The 23,101-nt window shown below is 43.5% G+C and overlaps 1 protein-coding gene across 2 annotated transcripts in view; it reads left to right on the top strand.

Moving 5' to 3' along the window:
• The window catches only part of TMEM232 (transmembrane protein 232), a 133,798-nt gene that overhangs the window by 63,100 nt on the left and 47,597 nt on the right, over positions 1–23,101 (top strand). For both annotated transcript variants that reach the window (XM_032770080.1, XM_032770081.1), the window contains one exon: positions 6,359–6,537. In XM_032770080.1, the coding sequence (XP_032625971.1) occupies positions 6,359–6,537 (179 nt within the window). The remainder of the gene's footprint in view (positions 1–6,358; positions 6,538–23,101) is intronic.

The raw sequence follows: 23,101 nt of genomic DNA, 5'->3' as shown, positions 1-23,101 counted from the left end.
TCATATAGGGGAGATACATATAGTAATCTCAATAGATGTAGAAATAAAACTCATTATAAATATCTATGGCAGTGATTCTCAACTTTTTTCACACTATGTTATAAACAGAAAAAATTTCAGTAGCCGTCCTCCCATAAGTTACAGCAGCCTCTCCCATCTCACCAGTCAGAAAGTGAGGGTGATAGCAACTCTCTGTGATTTAAGGCCAAATTCTGAAATCCTTACACAGTTTTCATTTAAGTCTTACTTGGACAAACTCCTATTCAAGTCAGTGGGAAGTCTCTTTCTGTATCCAATCCAGTATTCCTGACGCTGCTGAGAAATCACACAGTTGGTTACCATCAAGAAGGCAGTTCTATTCTAGCCTAGCCCAGTTCTTAGCTTGTGTAAGTAAAGGGATGCCTCAACACATTAGCTTCACTACAGCAGCTCTCTCTTCACCACCTCGGTTCTTCAAATCTTAGCTAGCCATTTCTCTGCTAGATTATGCTGGGACTCATTTCTTGTCTCCTCCTCTCTCCTGCACCATCCTCCAGAAGCAGCAGGACCCCTGCTAACCAACCCCTCCCTCCATCTGGGGGACTTCATTTGCATTCTGATGAAAGTGGCTTTGCCTGGTCTGCTTCCACACTATGCATGCAGTTGGCGCCTATTTCTCACACTGCTCATGGCTTGGTGTTAATCCACTCTGTCCAGGAAGGACCCACTCAGCGAGACTGCCAAGATGTCCAACAAAGATGGAGTTGGGTAGGCTCTGCTCCTCCTGGGTGTGTCTTTTTTCCATGTTCCCAGTGTGTTCCTTGGCCCCACTTTTGGCAGCCGCATAGAAGATTTCATTGGAACAGCTAGCAATGCTTATGGCCAGAAGAGGTATTTTCCTAGTCTGTTGTTCTCAGCTCAAATGCTGACATTCATATGGGCATCATTATCTATTCCAGCTAAGGTTTGCAGTCAGTCCAGCTGTATGTCATTTGTTTCAGTCAGCACATGAATGTTTTATAAATATTCATAACTGCTGATTGTGTGAGGACAGGTATATGAATACTGCCACAAATCATGGACTTGAGTTCAGCTGTCCAGTTTTAAGTATTCCTCTGAGCCAACTTGTCTTCCTGGAAAATCACAAGAGTCCACAAGTCAAGAAACAGAGACCAACCAAATCAAAATATACAGGAAAAAAAAAAAGTATGCCAACACAATCACTTGTCTGCTCTTGACTGCCTGGCATGCTCCCCTCAACACAACAAGAATTTGTTTGGGGGTCAGTTGGTGAAATATTTTGTTTTGATAATGGCAATTTTGAGACAATTTTTTAGACTTAAGAAGTACGTAGTCTTGTATGAAATGCAGCTACCCTTAAAATCCCTGTGGCTGCATTTTCTTTCAGCAGTGGTGTCAGAATTAAATAACAAATGTCTAGGAAAATATTGATCTGAATTTTGCAATACTGAGTTTCACTGCCTATACCACAGCAATTTGCTATCTTTCCTGTACAGTTCAAACATTTGCTAAAACTATTAATCACTGTTGTATATAATAAGGTAGTGTCAGTACTCTCCTAGGTGCTTTACAGAAATGTGGGAAGACAAACTCCCTGCCCCAAGCGTTTACATTCTGAATACGCAATATATAATTGCACAAGGGATAGGATGGGATTTAACAAAAACCTGTATTTAACTAGTCAAGCACAGAACGCATCAGGTTAATTCCATGATTTAATATATACTTATTTATCTCTGCAGGGTGGAGTGCAGATTACAGGCCTTTTGATAATTTAAAAACTTGCAGCAGTTTACAAGTTGAGTGCCTAAAGTTAGGCTTCTAAATCCATACTTAAGTGCCTAAATAAGTGGCCTGATTTTCAGAAGTGCTATTTTGAGGGTTTAGGTGCTGTTCCTCTATATAGGAGTACATTTCATTGTAACTAACTTACCTAGTGTTTCACACAGAGAGTAAATTCTTGCACCAGGATAAAATCCACAGCTCCTGCTTCACTCCCTGTTGCCTTATCTCCTGGACCATTCCATTTTTTTCTAATTGCATATTAGGATTTTTTCCTATAATGTTTATGTAAAAATACCTCTAGGAAGTTTTTAAGTGACAAAGTTAACACTTGCTGAAGCTAGCACAACTGTCTTTCAGGAAGGCATAGAGAAAAATCAATTGCCATTTTGCCTGTGCTCATGTTATATCAGAAGGCAGCAGAATTTATAAACACTGATCAAGACTTCAGCCTCTCTCATTTTCAGAGAGATCACTGTGTGGGAAAATGTGTCTCATTTAAAATTTACTTGATATAATAATTGTCTTGACTCTTGCATTAGAATTGCATTGGGGTGATTACAGCTGTTGCTGAATTTACCACTGGCATTTTTGTTTTCAGTGCATGCTAAATTAACAATACGCTAAAAGACCAGAAAATGGAATAACCAGAAAACTCAGAATGGTTCTTTTCAGGTCCCTTGAATGGCAAATCTTTCTCTCTCTCTTTCTTTCTGTTAGGGACTTCTGCTGCTGGGGCTTTATGCATTTTTGCCAGAGTATTCACTTGGTTAGCTGTCAGGAGCAGATTTCCTTTCAATATATTTAAAGCAACATTTTTGATAGCTGCCACTAGGTCATCCAAAGCAGAACAGAAGAGTGCCTTGTGATGCTGCAGGGGATCTGGATGAGTAGTTTTATAACAGTCAGGTTTCTCAGCAAATGTCTAGACATGATTATTAGATTGCAGTCCACTTTTTATGACAGTTCTAACATACTGCCATCTGTCTTTATAAGAAGAATTTCTCTCTCTATATATATTTTGCATTAACTGTGTGCCATTTGGGTGCAATAAGTTCTCACAAATATTCTTCTTTGAGAAGACTGTAGCAGAGTTTAAATCAACAAGTGAAGAGCCATATGGCTCACTTGTTAAATCATCAATGGCTTTTAAAAAGGAATTGTGACTTGCCAGAGTTTAGTTTGCTGGATGCTTTTATTATTTGTAATTTATCTTGTGACTTTTAGAGCAAACCATATTCAGACTGATGATTCTTCTGTTGTGCTGGTAATATATTGTTCCACATTGAACAAAGATTTAGAGCTTGAAAAGAGAGATGGTTTGTGCAAAACACTTATCTTTTATGAAAGTGAGATATATTGATAGTGAATGCTACATAATGGCTATATTTTCACCATTGTATTTTGCTATTAATTGTCATCTTTATGGTAGCACCTACAGTCTGCACACACTCAGGAAGTCACAGCCTCTTATCCTGCAAATTGATCTGACCAGGGGGCGGGAAGGGGGGAGAAGACTTCTGTTCCCTGAATATCCCCATTGACTTCAAAGTACACATTATATACTTTGACAAAAAAATGGTTAAATCCACATCAGCTATACTCAGCAGCCCCAAGCTATCCATTATTAGTTGGTCGAAGCTCTATTTCTGATTGAATACTCTTTGGCTAATGTATTATTCAACAGATATTGGTGAAATTAGACTAATATATTTACAAATATGTTTTCTGTGATTTTCTCCACTTCTGATGCTTGTAGCTAAATATATTTATTTATACAGCAATCATACTCAGAAAGTTTCTTCCACTCTCAGGGATATTTCTGCTTTCAGTTGATTTCCCAGCTAAGAACTGGAATGTCTCCGAAAGCAGCGGAATCTTTCCAAATGGAGGAAACTTAAGTGCCACTGCTGTAATTGTCTATGTGCATACCATTTATATGTGTGCAGTATATATGTGCAATTTGAATTCCCAGAGAAAACTCAGTTGTAGTTAGCAAATTAATAATTGAAATGTCTGGACACTCAGAGCTAAGGTTAAACTTACCATAAAGTATATAAATCCATAGCTAATGTACCCAAACTACTAAACTTTGTCTCTTTGACAATCCCAGCCTCTCATCTACCCTTCTTTTTAACTTTTATAGCTGCTTTGTAAGAAGTGATGTTGGATCACATCCAAAAACTCCAGTTTATATTCTCATGGAGTACCCTCCACCAATTTGGAGAGAACTGCTAAAAATAGTCCACTGGCTCCCATTCATTTCAGGATTCCATTTACAAATTTACTTCCTTAATTTTAAAACCTTCCATGGAGTTGATCCAGCCTCTTCGTGGACCTTTTTGTTCTTGAGTCACTACTCCACACCCTCTTTAAATCTTGTACTTGACCAGTTTGTTCCTTCATGCAATCTGCCCACCTTGGGCAGGGGAGCTTTTGCTGCAATTTCTGTAGCTTCCTGTAGCTCTCTGCTCATACTAGTATTTTTTCTGGTTGAAAAATCTTTTGTAAACACATATACTGCCTCTTCCTTTGCCTAAATTTCTTAATTTCTCTCATGCCCCATGTTCGTTTATTAATTTTAACATGGTTACAATGTGTAAAGCCTTTTGGGATAGTTTGTATGAAAGACTCTCTACAACACAAAATTGGATTATATATAGGTCCTGCATGGTGTCATTTATTTATTCTTATGGTTTGCATGATCTCTTTTTCATCTAATTAATTTTCCAGTGTTTGTTTTGTGCTCTCTCCCTATAATTATCAGTCACACCATGATTTTTGGTTCTCCGTATATCTTGTATTTGCTTTAGTGCAATATTATTTACACATTCACCTTATAATTCATGGCTGAAAGCACAGATTCAGTGAATACTTTCTTTACAAGGCACTGGCTACTAAATGTCCTCTATTGCTTTAATTTCAGATCCACTTTTGAAGGTCTTCAGTGCAACTGCTTAAGGTCTTACTGGACTGAAGTAATTCAGACAATATGGATTTGTGTCTCCTCACTGTTTTTGAAGTGCATTAGTTGTACCTCAGCCCCTAACACTGTCTGCTTGAGGCCTCTGGCCCAAGTGCTGCTCTTAGTTACACTGACTCAGTGTTTTGTGCCTGTTGTTATCCATGATGACTTATCAGTTATGAACCTGATTTACAAGATTCTGGATATCATTTGTGCTAGTTTTAAATTCTGTGAGGCTAACCTTGAAGCTGCAGATCTCCATGATGGTAACAAATTGAGTAACAGAGCTGTCCCCTAGCAATTAATAATTCTCAAACTGCAAACAACTCATGACTTGCTTTTGGGAACTCTGTTTGACAACAAGTACATGTGAAGGGATGTAGTGCCCAAAACAAATGATTACCTTCAAAAATAGGAAATACAGTAGTGTTTGCTGGAACTGATCAATGACTTAATAATACCATTTGCATATACATTCATTCATTCTTATAATTTTATGTTTTTTTGTGTTGGTAGACCTGAATGTTTTGTGGTCTAGTGTCCAAAAGATTCAGAATAATACTTTTATTTCCAATAGCTTCAAGCTATGCATATTTCATGTTTGTAAGACACAGCCTACAATAGTGTGGGTTTGTTCCAGAGTTCATGCTACATTAATCTTACTTCTAACAAGGGCATCTCTTATTTAACATTTACAAATCTGAATATTTTGTGCACAGTTCCCCTAAAAAGTCCTCTTCCTGAAGTTCACTAGGAATACACAGTGGCACTAGCTTCTATAAAAAAACTGTCTCAGCTTTTGATATGGCAAGGTGTTCAGCACCATCTGACAGTTGCTCAGCCTTCTGAGCTCTTGTTGACTTCAAAGGGAATTAAACATGCTACTGAGCACCTTTCAGGAGGTACTCAGCATACTGCAGGACCAGGCTGCTAGATAGCAAGTGAGCATTACCTGATTATTTGAAATGTCCCTTAGACTACTTATAAGGGAGCGTAGGGGACATTATGAATGTGGAGGTAGTGTTATTTAAAACAACATGGGAAAGGTTTTTAGGGCAACCACTCCAATTTAACTTGTTTGGTTCCTTTGAAACTTTAAATGCTTTTATGCTTATCTGAAGTCTCCCACCTTCTGTTCCAAACAGAAAAGGGAACGGCAGTATTTTTTCGTAAGAGCTGAACAATAGTGCACTGAGATCAAATCATTTTGCAAGTCTGGAATACTGTAATGGAGGCTTATTTCCATTAACAGGCTTAGGCATCTTAACTTGACACGTAATACCTCCCACTGCATTTTCCCCTCCTTTCCCAGACCCCCACTCCCGCCTCCCCACAGAGTCTTCTTAGTCAAACTCACATATGCCAAAAAAATCCATGAACTAAGAGATTTGATTATTTTGTTCCAAAATCAAGTATCCCCTGTAGGATGGCTGAATTCACTAAGCCTAGGTCTCTGCAACACTTCCCACAAAAACCTAAAGCGTGCTTTTCTGTAGTATATTAACTCTGCATTTAATAAAGCGTTTCTGTTTCTTTTTCTCTTCCTAAAATAGATTCATCTGATACCAAAATTGTTATATGTACCACATGCTAAAATATAATTATTTGCAGGTGAAGAACTATTCTGGGTTATTCACTATGGTGTTGTTTACAATCTGGTTGTGATGTGCAATGAACTCTGTGGGGATGTGAGTCGAGAAGGCTTAAGGAATGCAGTATGGAAAGCTTTACAGAAACAAAAGAACAATGAAAAGGATAGCCGAGTCCTGGAAGCCATCAGAGTAGCTGAGGTATGTATAAAATCTAAGTAACTGGAACAGACCATCACTCCAGCCGGTCACCAGTGTAACATAATCTAAATGTTTATTTTTAGAGTGAAAAAAAAATGAGAATGCCTTTAATTAAAGGAACAATCTCTGAGCCATGACTAGTAGCAAGCACAATGGTTAGTGGTATTGGTCTCCGGAGCCTACTTTGATATTTGTCAGAATGTGGAGGTACTTTAATTTAAAATCGGTTTTAAAGGGTTACTGTTTAGGTAAAAATTGACTTATTTTAAGTTTGACACAGCAAAGAATATACTTTGGCTTCTAAATCCCTTAATATTTTGATTGGGTTTTTTATATAGACTCCACGTTATTCAAACAAACCAAAAATAGTGAATGAGTTTCTCTTTTTGGTTTGCTGATCTGCAGTTAACTATTATCAGTGATCTTCACAGTCCTGCCGATGTTGCTGGTGGCAGATGCCTAGGCAGGAATAAGAGACTGCTATACAACCTTTTGCTCAGATGGAAACAAAAAACTAAAAAGAATCATTGTGTTTTCTAAGGTCCAATCCAGCTCCCATGGCAATCAGTGTTAAAACTGCTATTGATATCAACACTTTGGGATTATTTATTATGTGAACTACATTATTGCCTAGAGTCCCCAACTGAGATCAGGTCCCCATTGTGCTAGGTAATGTACGAACACATAGTAAGAGGTAGTCCCTGCCTCAAAGAGTCTACACTTCAAGTAGACAAGAGAAACAAAGGGTGGGAGAAAGGGCGTATTATCCCCATTTTACAGATGTGGAACATAGACACCAAGATAAAATGACTTGCCCAAGATCATACAGGAAGGTCTGTGGGAGGGTCAGAAATGGCACCCAGGACCCTGAATCCCAATCAAATGCTTTTATCACAAGACTGTACCTTTTGAAAAAAAATCCCAGACATCAGTGCTCACTAGACAATATCTTGGAGTTGTGTAACATTTCAAGGGGCACCAGGTAAGGTTATCTCCTATAGACATCATTGTTAACTCTATCCACTGAGCCTTTGAAAGTAGCTCTTCAGAGTTAATGAAGGAAGGAAATCAGGGGACTTAACAGGGAGCACAAGGAAAAAAACTCTTCTAAATGCTGATACTGATATTTTATTTAACTTAATGAAAACAGATGCTTTCATTCTGTAACTTCTTAAACTGTCAGCTATATTTGGCTATATCTCAGAGCAGAATATTAAACGGGAAACAGTGTCTGTCCATACCTACAGGATTTAGCCTGCCACATTTTCTCCACAGAAAAGAAGTAGGTAAAAGGGCAACATCACTGGGACTTAAGAATTTGGCAATTATTGTTTTAAGTGTGCTTCAGAGGATGAGTTCTTTGAATGTAGACTCCGTTCTTCATAAAATAGAAACAGAATTACAGAAGCAGGACAAGTTACAGTTAAGACAGGTAAGGAAGATAAATGTGCTGAAAATGGTGCCTGCAGAAAAGTTAAATTATGTATTAAATTCTCTGCCCAGTCCTATTATCTTAGGAAATTAGATAAGAATGTCTGATTTATTTAACTGGGATGAAAATAGGCCTAGGAGATTAAGTATTGAAATCTTTGATAGCCTAGAGAACACAGGGGGATTTGTCAGCTATTCACTAGATATTCTTGGACATTTGCCTTTGCTCAACAGAATTAAGGCATGTCGTTTACCTTTTCCTGCACAAGTGCATGTGGAGTGAGGGGATGGAGGTGGGGGATAGGGGGAGGAGGAATGCTCAGACTAGCACTCCTTGAATGCTGGTGGCAGGCAGTTTCACACCCAGCAGCAACCCAGAATAGTAAGGAGCATAATGAACTGGGCTTAAGGCACGGCTATAAACCCTCCCATTTCTAGCATCAAGCATCTAGACTAGCATCTGGATAGTGGTGCTAGCAGGTGCAAGGAGAGGATAGTGGTGTATGGGAGGGAATATATAATGTACCTTTTACCAGCAGGAATAAGGATCATTATCCCACATGCTTCCCCCAGTGTTCTGAGATCCTCTCAGCAAAAACTACAGAGCACTTCCATTCAGCTCCTACAGGTATATCTACACACACAGCACTCACTCTGGGATCGAGTTTATAGTATGTTCCTTAAGTTAACTAGCACCTCAGCACAAATAGAGGTCAAAAAGGTACATTTTGCCTCCTTCTCTACTTCAGTTCCAGTGAATCACATTGCATGATAATTGATAATTTAGTTTGCTTGAATGGCCTACCTGTATGTGTACAGAAGATCTCCTGTGGACCATGCTTAGAGGTGTGGCACATGACAACCTTTGCCTAAAGAGAAATAATACATTCTTCTTCGAGAGATGTCCCTGTGGGTGCTCCACTTCAGGTGTCGGCGCGCCCCTGCGCCTTTGATCGGAGATTTTTTACAGCAGTACTCCTACCGGCCACGCATGCTTAGAACCTGTCACTCATTCTGAGGGTGTTACTAGAGAGCATGCACGGCTGGTACCCTCAGTTCCTTCTCTATCGCCCCCGGCTTGAGATGGAGCTCAGCAGACTCCTTAATATTTCTTTCCTCATCTTAAAATACGGATATTCAGATCTAGTACTTTGGTTCAAACGTCTAAAAAGGTGTCTAGGTTCTTCTCATGGCCTTTCTGTTGGTGGATCGCAGTGAGGAGATGCTGGCTGATTCCTACTTATTCATAGTAGCAGGTGTGACCAATTAATTGTGTTAACTGGCTATAAGGAAGATGGGGAGGGCTCTTTAGGTGGAGGGGCTGGGGAGTAATGATAGGGAGGATGTTACACCAAAATTTATTTTAGAGGGATCTTTGAATCTTTTATAGAATCAGAGATATTTAGGGCTGGAAGAAACCTCAAGAGATCATCTCGTCTGGCCCCTTCTGCTGAGACAGGGCCAAGTGTACCTAGACCTAGAGAGATGTTTGTCTAACCTGCTCTTAAAAACCTCCAAGGATGGGGAGTCCACAATCTCTCTGGGAAGTATATTCCAGTGTTTAACTACACTTATGGTTAGAAAGTGTTTTGCAATATCTAACCTAAATTTCCCTTGCTTCAGATTAAGCCTCCTTACTTCTATCTTATCTTTAGTGGACATGGAGAACAATTGATCACCATCCAACCCACCTCTGCTTCCGGCGGCAGCGCGAGGCCCCTGGGTGCTGAGGGCGCACAGGCTTCCAGTTGCCTGCCTCAATTGTGGCACCTATCGGCACGCGAGCTGGAATGCGGGCCGAATGATTATAGCACGCGGCGGCGGCATCCGCGAGCCTGCTATTCAATAGGGCACGGGCACGCAACCTGCTGGGCACCGCTTTGGCTAGCTCGCTCCTTGGGTCACGGAGCCCAACAAAAAACTCCGGTACCAGCCCAGGCTTCCTCACAGGATCTCTACTCTGCCTTCGCCTATGACTGCCCCACTGTTGCAATTCACCCCATTCAGTGACTTCCTAGTGTCACCCATGTTGCAGTCACCATTTCTGGGGATGCGCTTCTCTATGTCAAATGACTCAGGATCTGACCAGCCATCCTCGAGTGAGGAGGTATCTGAACCACAGGCGCTGTGCCACTGCAGACTGAATTCTACCCCAGAGCCCTGTCCCCCGCGGACATAGGAAACCTGTCCCACACCAATCTCAAGATCCCACCTCTTGGTGTGTGAATCCCTGGATGCCACCACCTATGCCTTTTCCATCACCATGGCAGTATTGGGCTCCTTGGACATCTTTCCCTCGGCAGCACTCCCACTACTCTACTCACTCTAGACGCGCACGTCTAAATCCTATGATGCCACTTGGCGGCACCCTCCCATCCTCAGGATCAATTTAACTCCAGCTTCTGATCCAGTACTACCTGACTTGCCAACTGAATCCAAACCTGAGGAGGCGTTACTTCCTTCCCTCCCCTGCCATCTGATGATTTGCAGAATTCCAAGATCTCTTCAAACGGGTGGCCAATGAGCTCAGAATCAGTTTGGAGGAGGTACCGGACCAATGACATGAGCTAACAGACATCCTGCAACCACCTTCGTCATCCAGGCTACTGGCCATTACCAATTAACTCAGCCCTTCTGGAACCTGCTAAATCCATCTGGCAGACTCCAGCCACAATCCAGCCTACCTGCAAACAGGCAGACCAGGAATACTTCATTCCCTCAAGGGCTCTGAATTCCTTTTCACATCCTGCGCCAAACTCTTTGGTAGTGGACGCAGCGAATCAGAGAACCAAACAGCAATATTTTCCGCCATACCCCAACCAGCAAAGATGGCAAACGCCTAGACCTGCTGGGTCGTAAGGTATATGCCTCTTCAACAATTGCAATTTCGGATTGCCAATCCTACATTACACCGCAATTCTAGCAAAGTACGACCATAAAACTATACTAAGTTTATGGACTTTATTGACCACATTCCAGCTGACAAGAAACAACAGTTTACAGCTTTAGTTCTCCGAGGGCAGATTATATCCCGGATGGCTCTGCAAGCGGCTCTGGATTCAGCCAATACTGCAGCAAGATCCACCGCTACCACGGTCGTCATGCGACGAGGTTCCTGGCTTTCCTCTTCTCTCTTTCCTCGCGAGGTTCAGAGCACCATAGAGGATCTTCCTTTTGATGGTGATAAACTCTTTGCTTCCACCACTAATGAAGTGCTGCACTCCATGAAGGACTCATGGGCAACGCTGCGATCCTTAGGTATCCAGACCCCTACAAACAGAAGGAGACAGTACAGATACCAACTTTACCACCGTCCGTGCTACCCCTCATATACTCAGCATTTCCCGAGAGCTCAGGATCACCAACAACAACGCCAGCGCCAGAGGTCCAGATACCAGCGGCGTCGCACCAATTCTTCCGGGATGCCCCAACCTCCTCAAAATAATAAGCAAATTTGAATCTTTGGTCGACGGCCTCGTAAACATCGCCCCTGTTTCAGTGCAGGTACTGCCCACAACTATCTTTGGACACCGTCTACAGCCATTCTTACACCAATGGCAGAATATTACCACCGACAAGTGGGTCCTAGAGGTCATCACAACGGGGTATTCCATCCCCTTCCTCTCCTTACCTCCCAGCCACCCACCCTCCCCATCTCTCTTCAGGGACACCTCTCACAAGCCACACCTCCTGCGAGAAGTACAACATTTTCTTCACCTGGGTGCGATCGAACTCGTGCCCGAATGCCACAAGGGGAAAGGATTCTACTCCCCTTATTTCCTAACACAGAAGAAAACTGGAGGATGGTGACCGATCCTCGACCTCAGGAGACTCAACAATTTCATCAAGAAGCAAAAGTTCAAGATGATTACTTTCACCACCATAATTCCAGCCCTGGAACAGGGCGATTGGTTTTCAGCCCTCGACCTACAAGACGCCTATTTTCACCTCACTATCCACCCAGCTCACAGACGTTTTCTCCGTTTTATCCTTGGCTCTACGCATTACCAATACAGAGTTCTACCGTTTGGCCTTTCCACTGCCCCCCGAGTTTTCTCCAAACTCCTCGCTGTAGTCACGGCCTACCTCAGGAAACAAGGGGTTATAATATTTCCTTACCTGGACAATTGCCTTCTCAAGGCCTCCACACACGCCAAAGCTCTTTGCTTCACAAAGATCACCGTCGAGTGCATTCAATCCCTGGGCCTGCAAATAAACGAGAAAAAATCCACATTAAGTCTTACCCAACACCTGGACTTTATAGGAGTAAGCCTCGACTCCACAACCGGATGGGCATCCCTTCCACCCGACCGTTTCAATACTATAAAGCTCCTGGCTACGAGGCTTCACAGCAGTCCTCGGGTCGCCGCCCGAGACTGCCTCCAACTACTGGGGCACATGGCCTCGTGCACTTTCGTGGTCCAGAATGCATGCCTCCACATGAGGTGCTTCCAAGCCTGGCTGGCCACGGTTTACAAACCAAACGTGCAGTCAATAAACAAACCATTGACCATACCTTACCAGGTCAAGGACTCTTTCATATGGTGGACAGCCCCCGACAACCTCTGTTCTGGAGTACCCTTCCTCGAGACTCCACCTACTGTGATGATGACAACCGACGCATCCCTTACTGGCTGGGGAGCCCATATCTCTCACCATACAGTCCATGGGCTATGGTCTCCTTCCGAGACCTCCCTACACATAAACGTTCTAGAACTTCAAGCTATCTGGAATGCTTGCCGTCATTTCCTCCCACTAATCAGGACTCAGCATGTACGCATAATGACAGACAACATTGCCTGCATGTTTTACGTCAACAGACAAGGGGGGGCTCGTTCCCACTCTCTTTGTTCAGAGGCCATGAAACTCTGGAATTGGTGCCTTGCGAATCACATCCACATATCAGCTGCGTACATTCCAGGCGTCCTGAACACCACTGCGACGAGCTAAGCAGACGTTTCCCTCGGAGGGCACAATAGGAGATAGACACAAAATCATCTCCACATATTCGCACTTGGTCACCCAACCCATAGATCTCTCGCCGACCCCAGAAAACATGAAATGCATCCAACTTCGGCTCCAGGGCAGACTGGCAAACACTCCCTAGGGATGCATTCATATCTCCTGGCACTGACCCTTACTCATGCTTTCCCCCAATACCATTGATCAACAGGGTCCTCACGAAGATACGAACGGATCGTGCCAGGATTAAACCTATCGCACCTTCCTGGCCGAGACAACCATGGTTCCCATTCCTCACCAGAATGTCAATTCAGACCTCCGATCTCCTTTCCCTCATCCCCAACCTCCTATCACACAGCGCGGCCGGCGTCTTCACCCCAATCCTCCCATGCTTCACCTCAAAGCTTGGTACGCTGCATGGTTCTCCCAACAAGAGCTAGACTGGCTCTGACCAAGTACAGAGGGCTTTTCTACCGAGCGATCGCAATCTCACCCGCACCACCTACCTCGAAATGGAAAAATTTTACAAAAAGTGCTCAAACCAAGCGGCTGCTCTCCGACCTCTTGACCTCTTCCCTGTATACTCCGTTACTATTGGACATGAAGCAATCTGGCCTGTCATCAGCCCCATTAGAGTCCACTTAGCTGCCATCACGACCTTTCACCAGTACAGTTGACATACCTCGTTTTTCGCTCATCCCATCCACCAAACGTTCCTGAAGGGTCTCAAATCCGGTATCCCGACCGTAAGCCACCTGTTTCTCCATGGATCTTCACCTAGTATTGTCCTGTTACCCACCAACCCTTTGAGCCCTTAGCCACCTGTCCTTTTGCACCTCTCATGAAAACAGCCTTTTTGTACCATTACCTCCGCCAGACGGCAGGGCGAATAGCAGCTCTTATGGCATATCCACCAATACCCTTCTTCTTCAACGAACAAAGTGACATCTACGTTTAGCACCCTAAACTTCCTTCCAAAAGACATGCTCCCTTCACCTCAATAAACCAATACATTTACAACTTTCTTCAGCATTACTTGAACTACACTAAGACCCACGAATGACCGCACGCAACCCTTTGAGCCGCGACTTGCACACCACTTGACGTACGGAGGGCCTTATCTTTTATTCTGGACAGAACAAACCCTTCCGAAACTCTCTCTAGACTCTTGTTCTCTATCGCAGACCGCTCAAGGCATGGCATCCTCACTCAGAGCTTTTGAAAATGATCTCTGATTGCATACGTCTCTGTTATAAGATAAAGAACGTTACACCTCCGGACTTGATCAGGACACATTCCACTAGATCTGTAGCTACCTCTCTAGCCTTCCTACGCAAAAGTACCCTTGTCAGACATCTGTAAGGCGGCCACCTGGTCCTCCCACCATACATTCGTACTCACTTAGCCTTATCCAACCCCCTCCCTACACTCATTAGCAGGGCATGCTGTCTACGGCATGGTCTGCCAGCCCGAAGTCCCTACTCTTGAGATACACTGCTTTGAAGTCACCTTGAAGTGGAGCACCCACAGGGACATCTCTCAAAGAGAAGGAGGTTACTCACCTTGTGCAGTAACTGACGTTCTTGGATGAATGTCCCTGTGGGTGCCTCCACTACCCACCCTCCTCCCCTCTACTTCGGAGTTGGGTAGCCTCGTTGTAGAGAAGGAACTGGTACGGCCGTGCATGCTCTCTAGTAACACCACTCAGAATGAGTGACAGGTCTAAGCAAATGCTGGCTGTAGGAACTGCTGGAAAAAAATCTCCATCAAAGGCGCAGGGCGCACAACACCTGAAGTGGGCACCCACAGGACACTCATCTCAAGAAACGTCAGTTTACTGCACAAGGAGTAACCTCCTCGTCTTTATTAATTAAATTCAGATGATGGTGTAACAGGTGCGACGTTCTTTTGAAGTCAATGGGCAATGTTCATGCCTACACTAATTTTTTCCTATAGAAGAAATGTTTCTCAGGAATAATATTCCAGCGTTACAGGAATCACAAAGGATTCAGTAGAAACTTTGCAAATGGAAATAATCTTCCCCATGTAATACATAACAGGTAGAAATAGATACAGATGTAACGGTTGCAGTAAATGAATTTACTGTGTGCTTTAAGGTATTGCAAAATAAATAAAAAATTTAACTTGCTAAACAAAAGTATCGGTTTTTAGCAATTAAGATGTTTTTCCTAGACTATGACCTTTTTTGTGGATGCCCTATCACCTGAATATACTCAGGTGTGGAGTGGGTCCACAGCCTTTTTCCACGAGGAGCAAATGTGCAACGCACCTCCCTACAACCATAGGAACTTTTACAGAGACCTTTGGGAGAGAGCTCATAGAATTCAGAGGGTTCTGGGCCAAATGCCTATGTACACAGTAAGCTGCCTTTAGGTGCAATGGTGAGGTTTTTCTTTGCTTGAAACAGTACCCTTTCAAGCTGGCAAAGTAAGGAAGTTTAGTTGCAAGACAAAGCATTCACAAGTTCATGGAAAGGTGAAAGAACTGAACACACAAACTGCTTAACTTAGTGCACTGAATGTCACGACCTGGCTCTGAGTGTCTTGAACTTCCATTCAGCATGGGTGTGCTCAATAGCTAAATGGATTCTTTCCTCTCAGCATGCTGAAGTATACCTCTTACCAGACATCTCAGCATAAAACAGCTTTTCAAGGTCTCTCCAGCCACCAGTCAAAAGACTGAAACCTGCTCTGTAAATTTTAAAAGCTAGCGAGAGACAGGCACTGAAATATTTACCCCCAAGTAATTAGATTGTTGCAGATATTAAGCTATGATAATGTAACGTTTCAGTGTACTTTGATTAATTGCAGAAGACTTTTTCAGAAACTCTGTATCCAATTTTTTATTACCATTCCCCTCTTTCTCTTTTGTAGCTGATATTTCTGATTTCCTACCAAACAGCAGCCTAGAAGATTTACTGAGGAGACTCTCTAGGCTACTAGAAAACTGTGGAGAAAAACCTCTCTACGATTGTTTATTCCTATCAGTTCTTAAGAGAAAACTGGTGCTCTTTTCAAGTGCGTCATCTACCCTTCCTTTCTGGGCAGGTTTGTGCAACACCTTACTCCACACTGGAACTGATTCACAGATGAGTAGTCTCCAAAATAGTGGCATAGGAACAGTGACCTGGGATGCTATCCAAACTCCCCAAAACATTAGATGCCACAGCACTTCTACACAGATGCTCTGGAGTGCAGAGAGAGGTTTAGAGGCAGAGCTGACTCAAATTATGTAGTGCAGGACTGTGATATAGGTATGCAAAAGGAGCAATGCTTGGGGAGAGCTTGCATGACAGCAGCGTATCACGCACCTCTGGCATAGTCCTCAACTCCAGTGAGGACTCACCATAGAAAGATACCCAAGCATTAAGGATAAAGAAGAATACAAGGCACGTGTCTCAAGGGATGGTACAAGAACTCCATGGCAGCTAGAAATTCATTCTGTCCTTGCAGTGAGGCCAAATCCATTCCCTCAAGCATCTCACTTCTCAAATGTAGTTGCCCTGACTTGTCATATCAGACATGGACAGTGTCCTCATATGACAAAATGCCATGTTCATACCAGCTGTAGATTTTACTATTCCTTCGTAGGAATTAACAACAATGGATGAATACTCCAAGCATGTACAGAAGCGTGTTGTGCTTGATGCAGTTTATTGTCAAGTGATGTGATTTCCTTTGTGCCATTGTTTGCACCACAATTCTATGCAGACAGACTGAGGGATGCAGTTGAGAAGCATTCCTGCTCTCTTACAAGAAGAAGTGTATGCCATGCTGAGGCAGAGGTGGGGAATAATGGTGGGATTTGTAATCATCCTTATTTTTGCTGGAGATGATCTGTCACCATTAACTATCCTTGTGACTGTACCATAACGATCCCAGTGGGTTCCTCAAACAGTGATTGGCCCTGACTTCTCACAAGAGGCAGCTAGCACCAGGCTATGGCCAGTTAAAATGCTTAAATAGTCAATAAGCAGCCCTGCAATTTCCCCCCCTCTTGCTAATACATTGCTAATGCTAATACCAAACAAATAAACCTGCCACCCACTGCTTGCGTGTGCACACACACACTGTGACTAACTATGGCTGTATACAGTAAGTAGTTGTGTGAAGCAGTCAAACCTGTTGTAGTCACCTGGAGGTGCAGTTCGTGCATACTGCTGGGGCTGCACTAGCCCTTTGGTACAGAGACCCCTTCAAAAAATATCTGGTGGATAGTTTCCACAGGCACACTCCTATTATCGCCTCTGCAGGCAAGCCCACAGTGTCTGAGTTGCCTGTATTACTAGTGAAAGGCTGATTAGCACTTTGTAAAACATTTTGAAAGTTTTCACATCCCCGTAGGGTCACACTGGTTACAGATCTGGCACACGTGTGACATTTTTTACCTTGGGAGTGCCCTGTAACCCATTATTCCCAGTTTAATATAATTGTGACCCGCATATAAAGCATGCATGTAAGGTATCAGGGGAAGGTTATATCTGCGAAGTCACTGTTTTTATCTAAAACATGATTAATTAGTGCATGAGAAGTTATGAATGGTGTTGTATGGTTTGTCAGTAAAACATGCTGTAAATTGGGAATCAACCAGATAATAGCTCCACAAGACAACAGCAAGGAAAGTAACCAATGCCGGCAGGTATCAAACACCATCAACAAGCCACGGTCCAGCACGGCGCGCCAATTCAATGACTCAACTGCATAAGACCACACGGAGGGCATTGCTCAACCTGCCTGGACTCAGCAAGCCAACGAGACATGCCTGCGACTTGCATTCTTCAAGCAACATGGACTTAAGGGAAAAACATAACACCATGGCCCCATGCTTTGCCATTTCTCCTACTCACTCCTCTGCTACAAGTAACAAGGACACTCAGAAGACTGAAGACTCCAACAGAGGAGACAAATGGCCAGTTCAGTGTGAACTTGTGTACAGGTTCTTCCCCTTTGGGTGCCACCTGGAACTGGGTACCACTAGCCCACCAACACATCACCTGGGTTCCCTTAACCACTGACTTTTTGCGCCTGTCAAGCCCTCCCCAGCTCAGACGGCACTTTACAGACACATACAAATAGAGACACCACCCAGCTGCAAACTATACACACAGATGCTAGGATCAGCTCTTCATGGGAAGCTCAGCTAAGGAACAATCCATTACTCAATGTACCCCCATTCTGCGAGTGTAAACCCAAAATTAACCAGCCTTCACTGCACAGAGAACGTATAAGATAAGCCGAGAAATTCGCCCTACTCTCTCAATGCTGAGAGGAATATACACAGTTGCCCTAGTGATCGATTTCCAGACACACTGTTTGGTGATAAAAACACAGCAAGTTTATTAACTAGATTTTAAGTGATATAAGGGATAGCAAACAGATCAAAGCAGTACTAGCAAACATTAAACACAAATCTAGATTAATCTACTAAAGGAAACTGTTATAAGTAGCACATTCGCACACTCAAATGTTTTAGGCAGGACTGCACGAGAGTCTGAGGCAACTGCATTTGTTTCAGCTTAAAATTCCAGATCGATCTTTCACAGACAACTCCCAGACAACCCTTTAGCTGAGCTCAGCCCTTCTGTCCAGTCCATTTTTGTTCTTCAGGTGTTTCTCCAGCAGCCCTCTTTCTTGGTCGGAGTCAATGAAGAACAAAACATGATGATGTCACTCCTCTGCCTCTTAATAGTTTTTGCAATGGCGGGAATCCGTGTCTCCCAGTTTTGAGTCCCACCCCCCAGCAATGGAAACAAACACTAGTATGTATTATCATGTCAGTACCAGGTGACTTGGTCACATGTCCCTAACTCAGAGGCTGTTTGCACAATTCCCAGCGAACGGCTCTGGTGGGTGATTAGCGATCTTCCTAAGACCTATTGTTCTCTCCAATGGCATTCCCAGGAGCCAGCTAGACTGATTGCATCGGTCTAGTGGGGTTCCCAGGTGTAAACACATTGTAATAAATGCATACACAATATTCCTAACTTCAGATACAAAAATGATACATGATACAAATAGATAACATATTCAGTATCATAACCTTTTCAATGATACCTCACATGACCTATCGTGTAAAAATACATATAGATAGACCATACTTCATAATCTTATTGAAGACGATTGGGCTGTGGTCAATGTGGCTGCGATGGTGTGTCATTCAGGGTTGCTTCCAGCTGCTGCCACAGATAGCGGAGATAGAAGACCTCAATTTTAAACTGCCCAATAAATCCAGAGACTGATTTCATAAGAATGTGGCCTTTTATTGTTGACGAAGCACGGTAATAGCACCTGGGCAGATTCTACGAGGATACTAAGACATGTTATGCTCGATGACTGACAATAGACGCAGCTCAGTCAGTGGCGGACTTCCACTGCCCTCTAGCTGGCAAAGATACTCCCTTGAGATTCATCTTTATACTCCGATACAAACATATAGTGCTGCCCCTGAACACGCAGTATCCACCCATCATCTTGTATAGTTGCGTTCAATCAAAACATCTCTTACATACTGTCATCCTAGGACCGTATCTTTTAGGAGAGTCAGGTGTTCCTGTTATCCTTGGGAAATGTTTGGTACCAGTCTTGATACTGGGATAATTCTTGATACCACTTGATATCAGGTGTATTGCGTGAGCAACTTGATACTACGTCTTAGAATATGTATTTCGAATATCATCCTTCTTCCAAATTCTGTGACAGGTCCCTGCCGCATACCAGAACATCTAGTAAAAGGACTTAGTTCCAGCTCTACTGCCTACTATGGGTGTAGTCTCACCACCTGCATGACTATGAGCTGCAATATCCAGTGGGCGTGAGGAAACTGCTTATCTAGAACAGAGGCAGGCAAACTTTTGGCCTTGAGCCACATTTGGTTTCCAATATTGTATGGAGGCGGGCGGAGCTGTGCCTCCCCAAACAGGCAGGCATGGCCCTGCCCCCTATCTGACCCCCCTGCTTCTCCCCAGCATGACGCCCCTGGGACTACTGCCCCATCCAACCCTCCCACTTCCCTGTCCTCTGAACTGCCCCCCTTGCCCATCCACCTCCCCCATCTTCCTGACTACCCCCCGGACCCCTGTCCCCATCCAACCCCCCTGCTCCCTGCTCCTCTGACCACCAACAGTATCCCACATCTCTACCCCGGATCAACCACCCCAAACCCCCTGAAACTAAATCAACCCTCCTTCCCTGCCCTGCCACCACATGCCTGGCAGCACGTGGCTGCGGGGGCGCTAATACTGCTCTGCCTGCTGGAGCCAGCCATGCCACCGTGCACACAGACACGGGCAGCCCCAGCCTGCAGCTGCCACTGCCCCAGAGCTCACAGCCCACTGCCAAAGCATTCCGCTGGCAGTGGAGCAAGCTGAGGCTTCATGGGAGCGAACAGAAGGAGGAGCTGGAGTGCTAGACCTCCAGGAGGAGCTCTAGGGCTGGGCAGGAGTTCCTGCAGGCTGAGATGGCCCTGGCCATTTTGCCCATACTCATGATCTAGAATTCCCGTTAATAGGGTTGAGCATTTAGACTGTGTCCTATAGATTTTCTTTTTGGTAACCACCACTGACTTGTGCCATCATGTATTAATCTATCTTTGTAATCAATAAAACTTGTTTTACTGTTATCTTTCCAGTGAGTTGAGCCTTGAAGCCTAGTAAATCTGCTCTGTTTACAAAGCTAGTCCTATGTCCACTTTCCACTGATCAAGTGGCGAACAATTAAATTTGCGACTTGTAGTCTTGAGCAGGCAGGGACAATATATTCCTGAGGTACAGTCTGGGGAGATGGGGATTTTGGCTGGTGCCTTTTCTGTTGATTCATGGAGTGGGCTGCTGGAGCATTCATGCATCTAGCTGTGGGCTCCACATGCAGTTGTGCTGAGTGATAACAGCGCCTGGAGGCTTGTGAGATAAGCCAGGTGGAGAGTTAAGGCACAAGCTGCTGCCACCAGTCCAGGCTGCACCCCAGGGATCCTCGTCACACCAGATGTCTCCATACCTTTACTCACCATTGCACCTAAAGGCAGCTACTGTGTACATAGGCATTTGGGCCCAGATCACCCCTCCTGAATTCTATGAGCATCTCTCCACAAAGGTCCTCCCACTGTAACAAAGTATCCTATGGTTGAGGGAGGTGAGGTTGCAGCATTTGCTCCTTCGTGGAAAAGGCTGTGGACCCCACTCCCACACCTGAGTATATTCAGGTGATCAGGGCCATCCACAAAAAGGTCATAAGTCTAGGAAAACACACTCTTAATGGGCTACAAACAGATACTTTGTTTTAGCAAGTTAAATTTTTTATTATTTTGCAATAACCTTAAAGCACACATGTAAATTCATTTCACTGCAACAGTACAATCTGTATCTATTTCTACCTGTATATGTATTACATGGGGAAATTATTTCCATTTGCAAAGTTTCTAACTGAAATCCTATTGTGATTCCTGGTAAGGCTGGAAAATATTATTCCTAGAGAAACTATTTTCTTCCTATAAGGACAAAAATTTAGTGTAGGCATGAACATTGCCCATTGACTTCAAAAGAAGTCGCACCTGTTCACACCATATCTGAATTTAATTAATAAAGACAAGGAGGTTACTCACCTTGTGCAGTAACTGACGTTCTTTGAGATGAGTGTCCCTGTGGGTGCTCCACTACCCACCCTCCTCCCCTCTACTTCGGAGTTGGGGTAGCCTCCGTTGTAGAGAAGGAACTGAGGGTACTGGCCGTGCATGCTCTCTAGTAACACACTCAGAATGAGTGACAGGTTCTAAGCATGCGTGGCTGGTAGGAGTACTGCTGTAAAAAATCTCCCATCAAAGGCGCAGGGGCGCACAGACACCTGAAGTGGAGCACCCACAGGGACACTCATCTCAAAGAACGTCAGTTACTGCACAAGGTGAGTAACCTCCTCGTCTTTATTAATTAAATTCAGATATGGTGTGAACAGGTGCGACTTCTTTTGAAGTCAATGGGCAATGTTCATGCCTACACTAAATTTTTGTCCTTATAGGAAGAAAATAGTTTCTCTAGGAATAATATTTTCCAGCCTTACCAGGAATCACAATAGGATTTCAGTTAGAAACTTTGCAAATGGAAATAATTTCCCCATGTAATACATATACAGGTAGAAATAGATACAGATTGTACTGTTGCAGTGAAATGAATTTACATGTGTGCTTTAAGGTTATTGCAAAATAATAAAAAATTTAACTTGCTAAAACAAAGTATCTGTTTGTAGCCCATTAAGAGTGTGTTTTCCTAGACTTATGACCTTTTTGTGGATGGCCCTGATCACCTGAATATACTCAGGTGTGGGAGTGGGGTCCACAGCCTTTTCCACGAAGGAGCAAATGCTGCAACCTCACCTCCCTCAACCATAGGATACTTTGTTACAGTGGGAGGACCTTTGTGGAGAGATGCTCATAGAATTCAGGAGGGGTGATCTGGGCCCAAATGCCTATGTACACAGTAGCTGCCTTTAGGTGCAATGGTGAGAGTGTTTTCTTTGCTTGAAACAGTACCCTGTTCAAGCTGGCAAAGTAATGAAGTTAGTTGCAGAGACAAAAGCAAGTTCACAAGTTCATGGAAGGTGAAAGAACTGAACACACAACTGCTTAACTTAGTGGACTGAATGCACTTTCTGAGTGGTCTTGAACTTCCACTCAGCATGGGTGTGCTCAATAGCTAAATGGATTCTTTCCTCTCAGCATGCTGAAGTATACCTCTTTACCAGACATCTCAGCATAAAACAGCTTTTCAATGGTCTCTCCAGCACAACCATGTTCAAAAGACTGAAACCTGCTCTGTATAATTTTAAAAGCTAGGAGAGACAGGCACTGAAATTATGTTACCCCAAGTAATTAGATTTTGCAGATATTAAGCTATGATAATGTAACGTTTCAGTGTTACTTTGATTAATGTGGCAGAAGACTTTTTTCAGATAACTCTGGTATTCCATTTTATACCATTTCCCCTCTTTCTCTTTTGTAGCTGATATTTCTGATTTCTTCTACCAGAAACAGCAGCCTAAAGAGTTTACTGAGTAGTACTATAGTGCTCTAGGCTGCTAGAGAACTGTGGGAGGAAAAAACCTCTCTCTGATGGTTTATTCCTATCAGTTCTTAAGAGAACAACAGTGGTGCTCTTTTCAAGTGC

The sequence above is a fragment of the Chelonoidis abingdonii genome, chromosome 6, assembly GCF_003597395.2.
Source record: "Chelonoidis abingdonii isolate Lonesome George chromosome 6, CheloAbing_2.0, whole genome shotgun sequence".
In the NCBI taxonomy this organism is placed as follows: Eukaryota; Metazoa; Chordata; order Testudines; family Testudinidae; genus Chelonoidis; species Chelonoidis abingdonii.
This window is presented reverse-complemented; position numbering and strand designations above follow the sequence as displayed.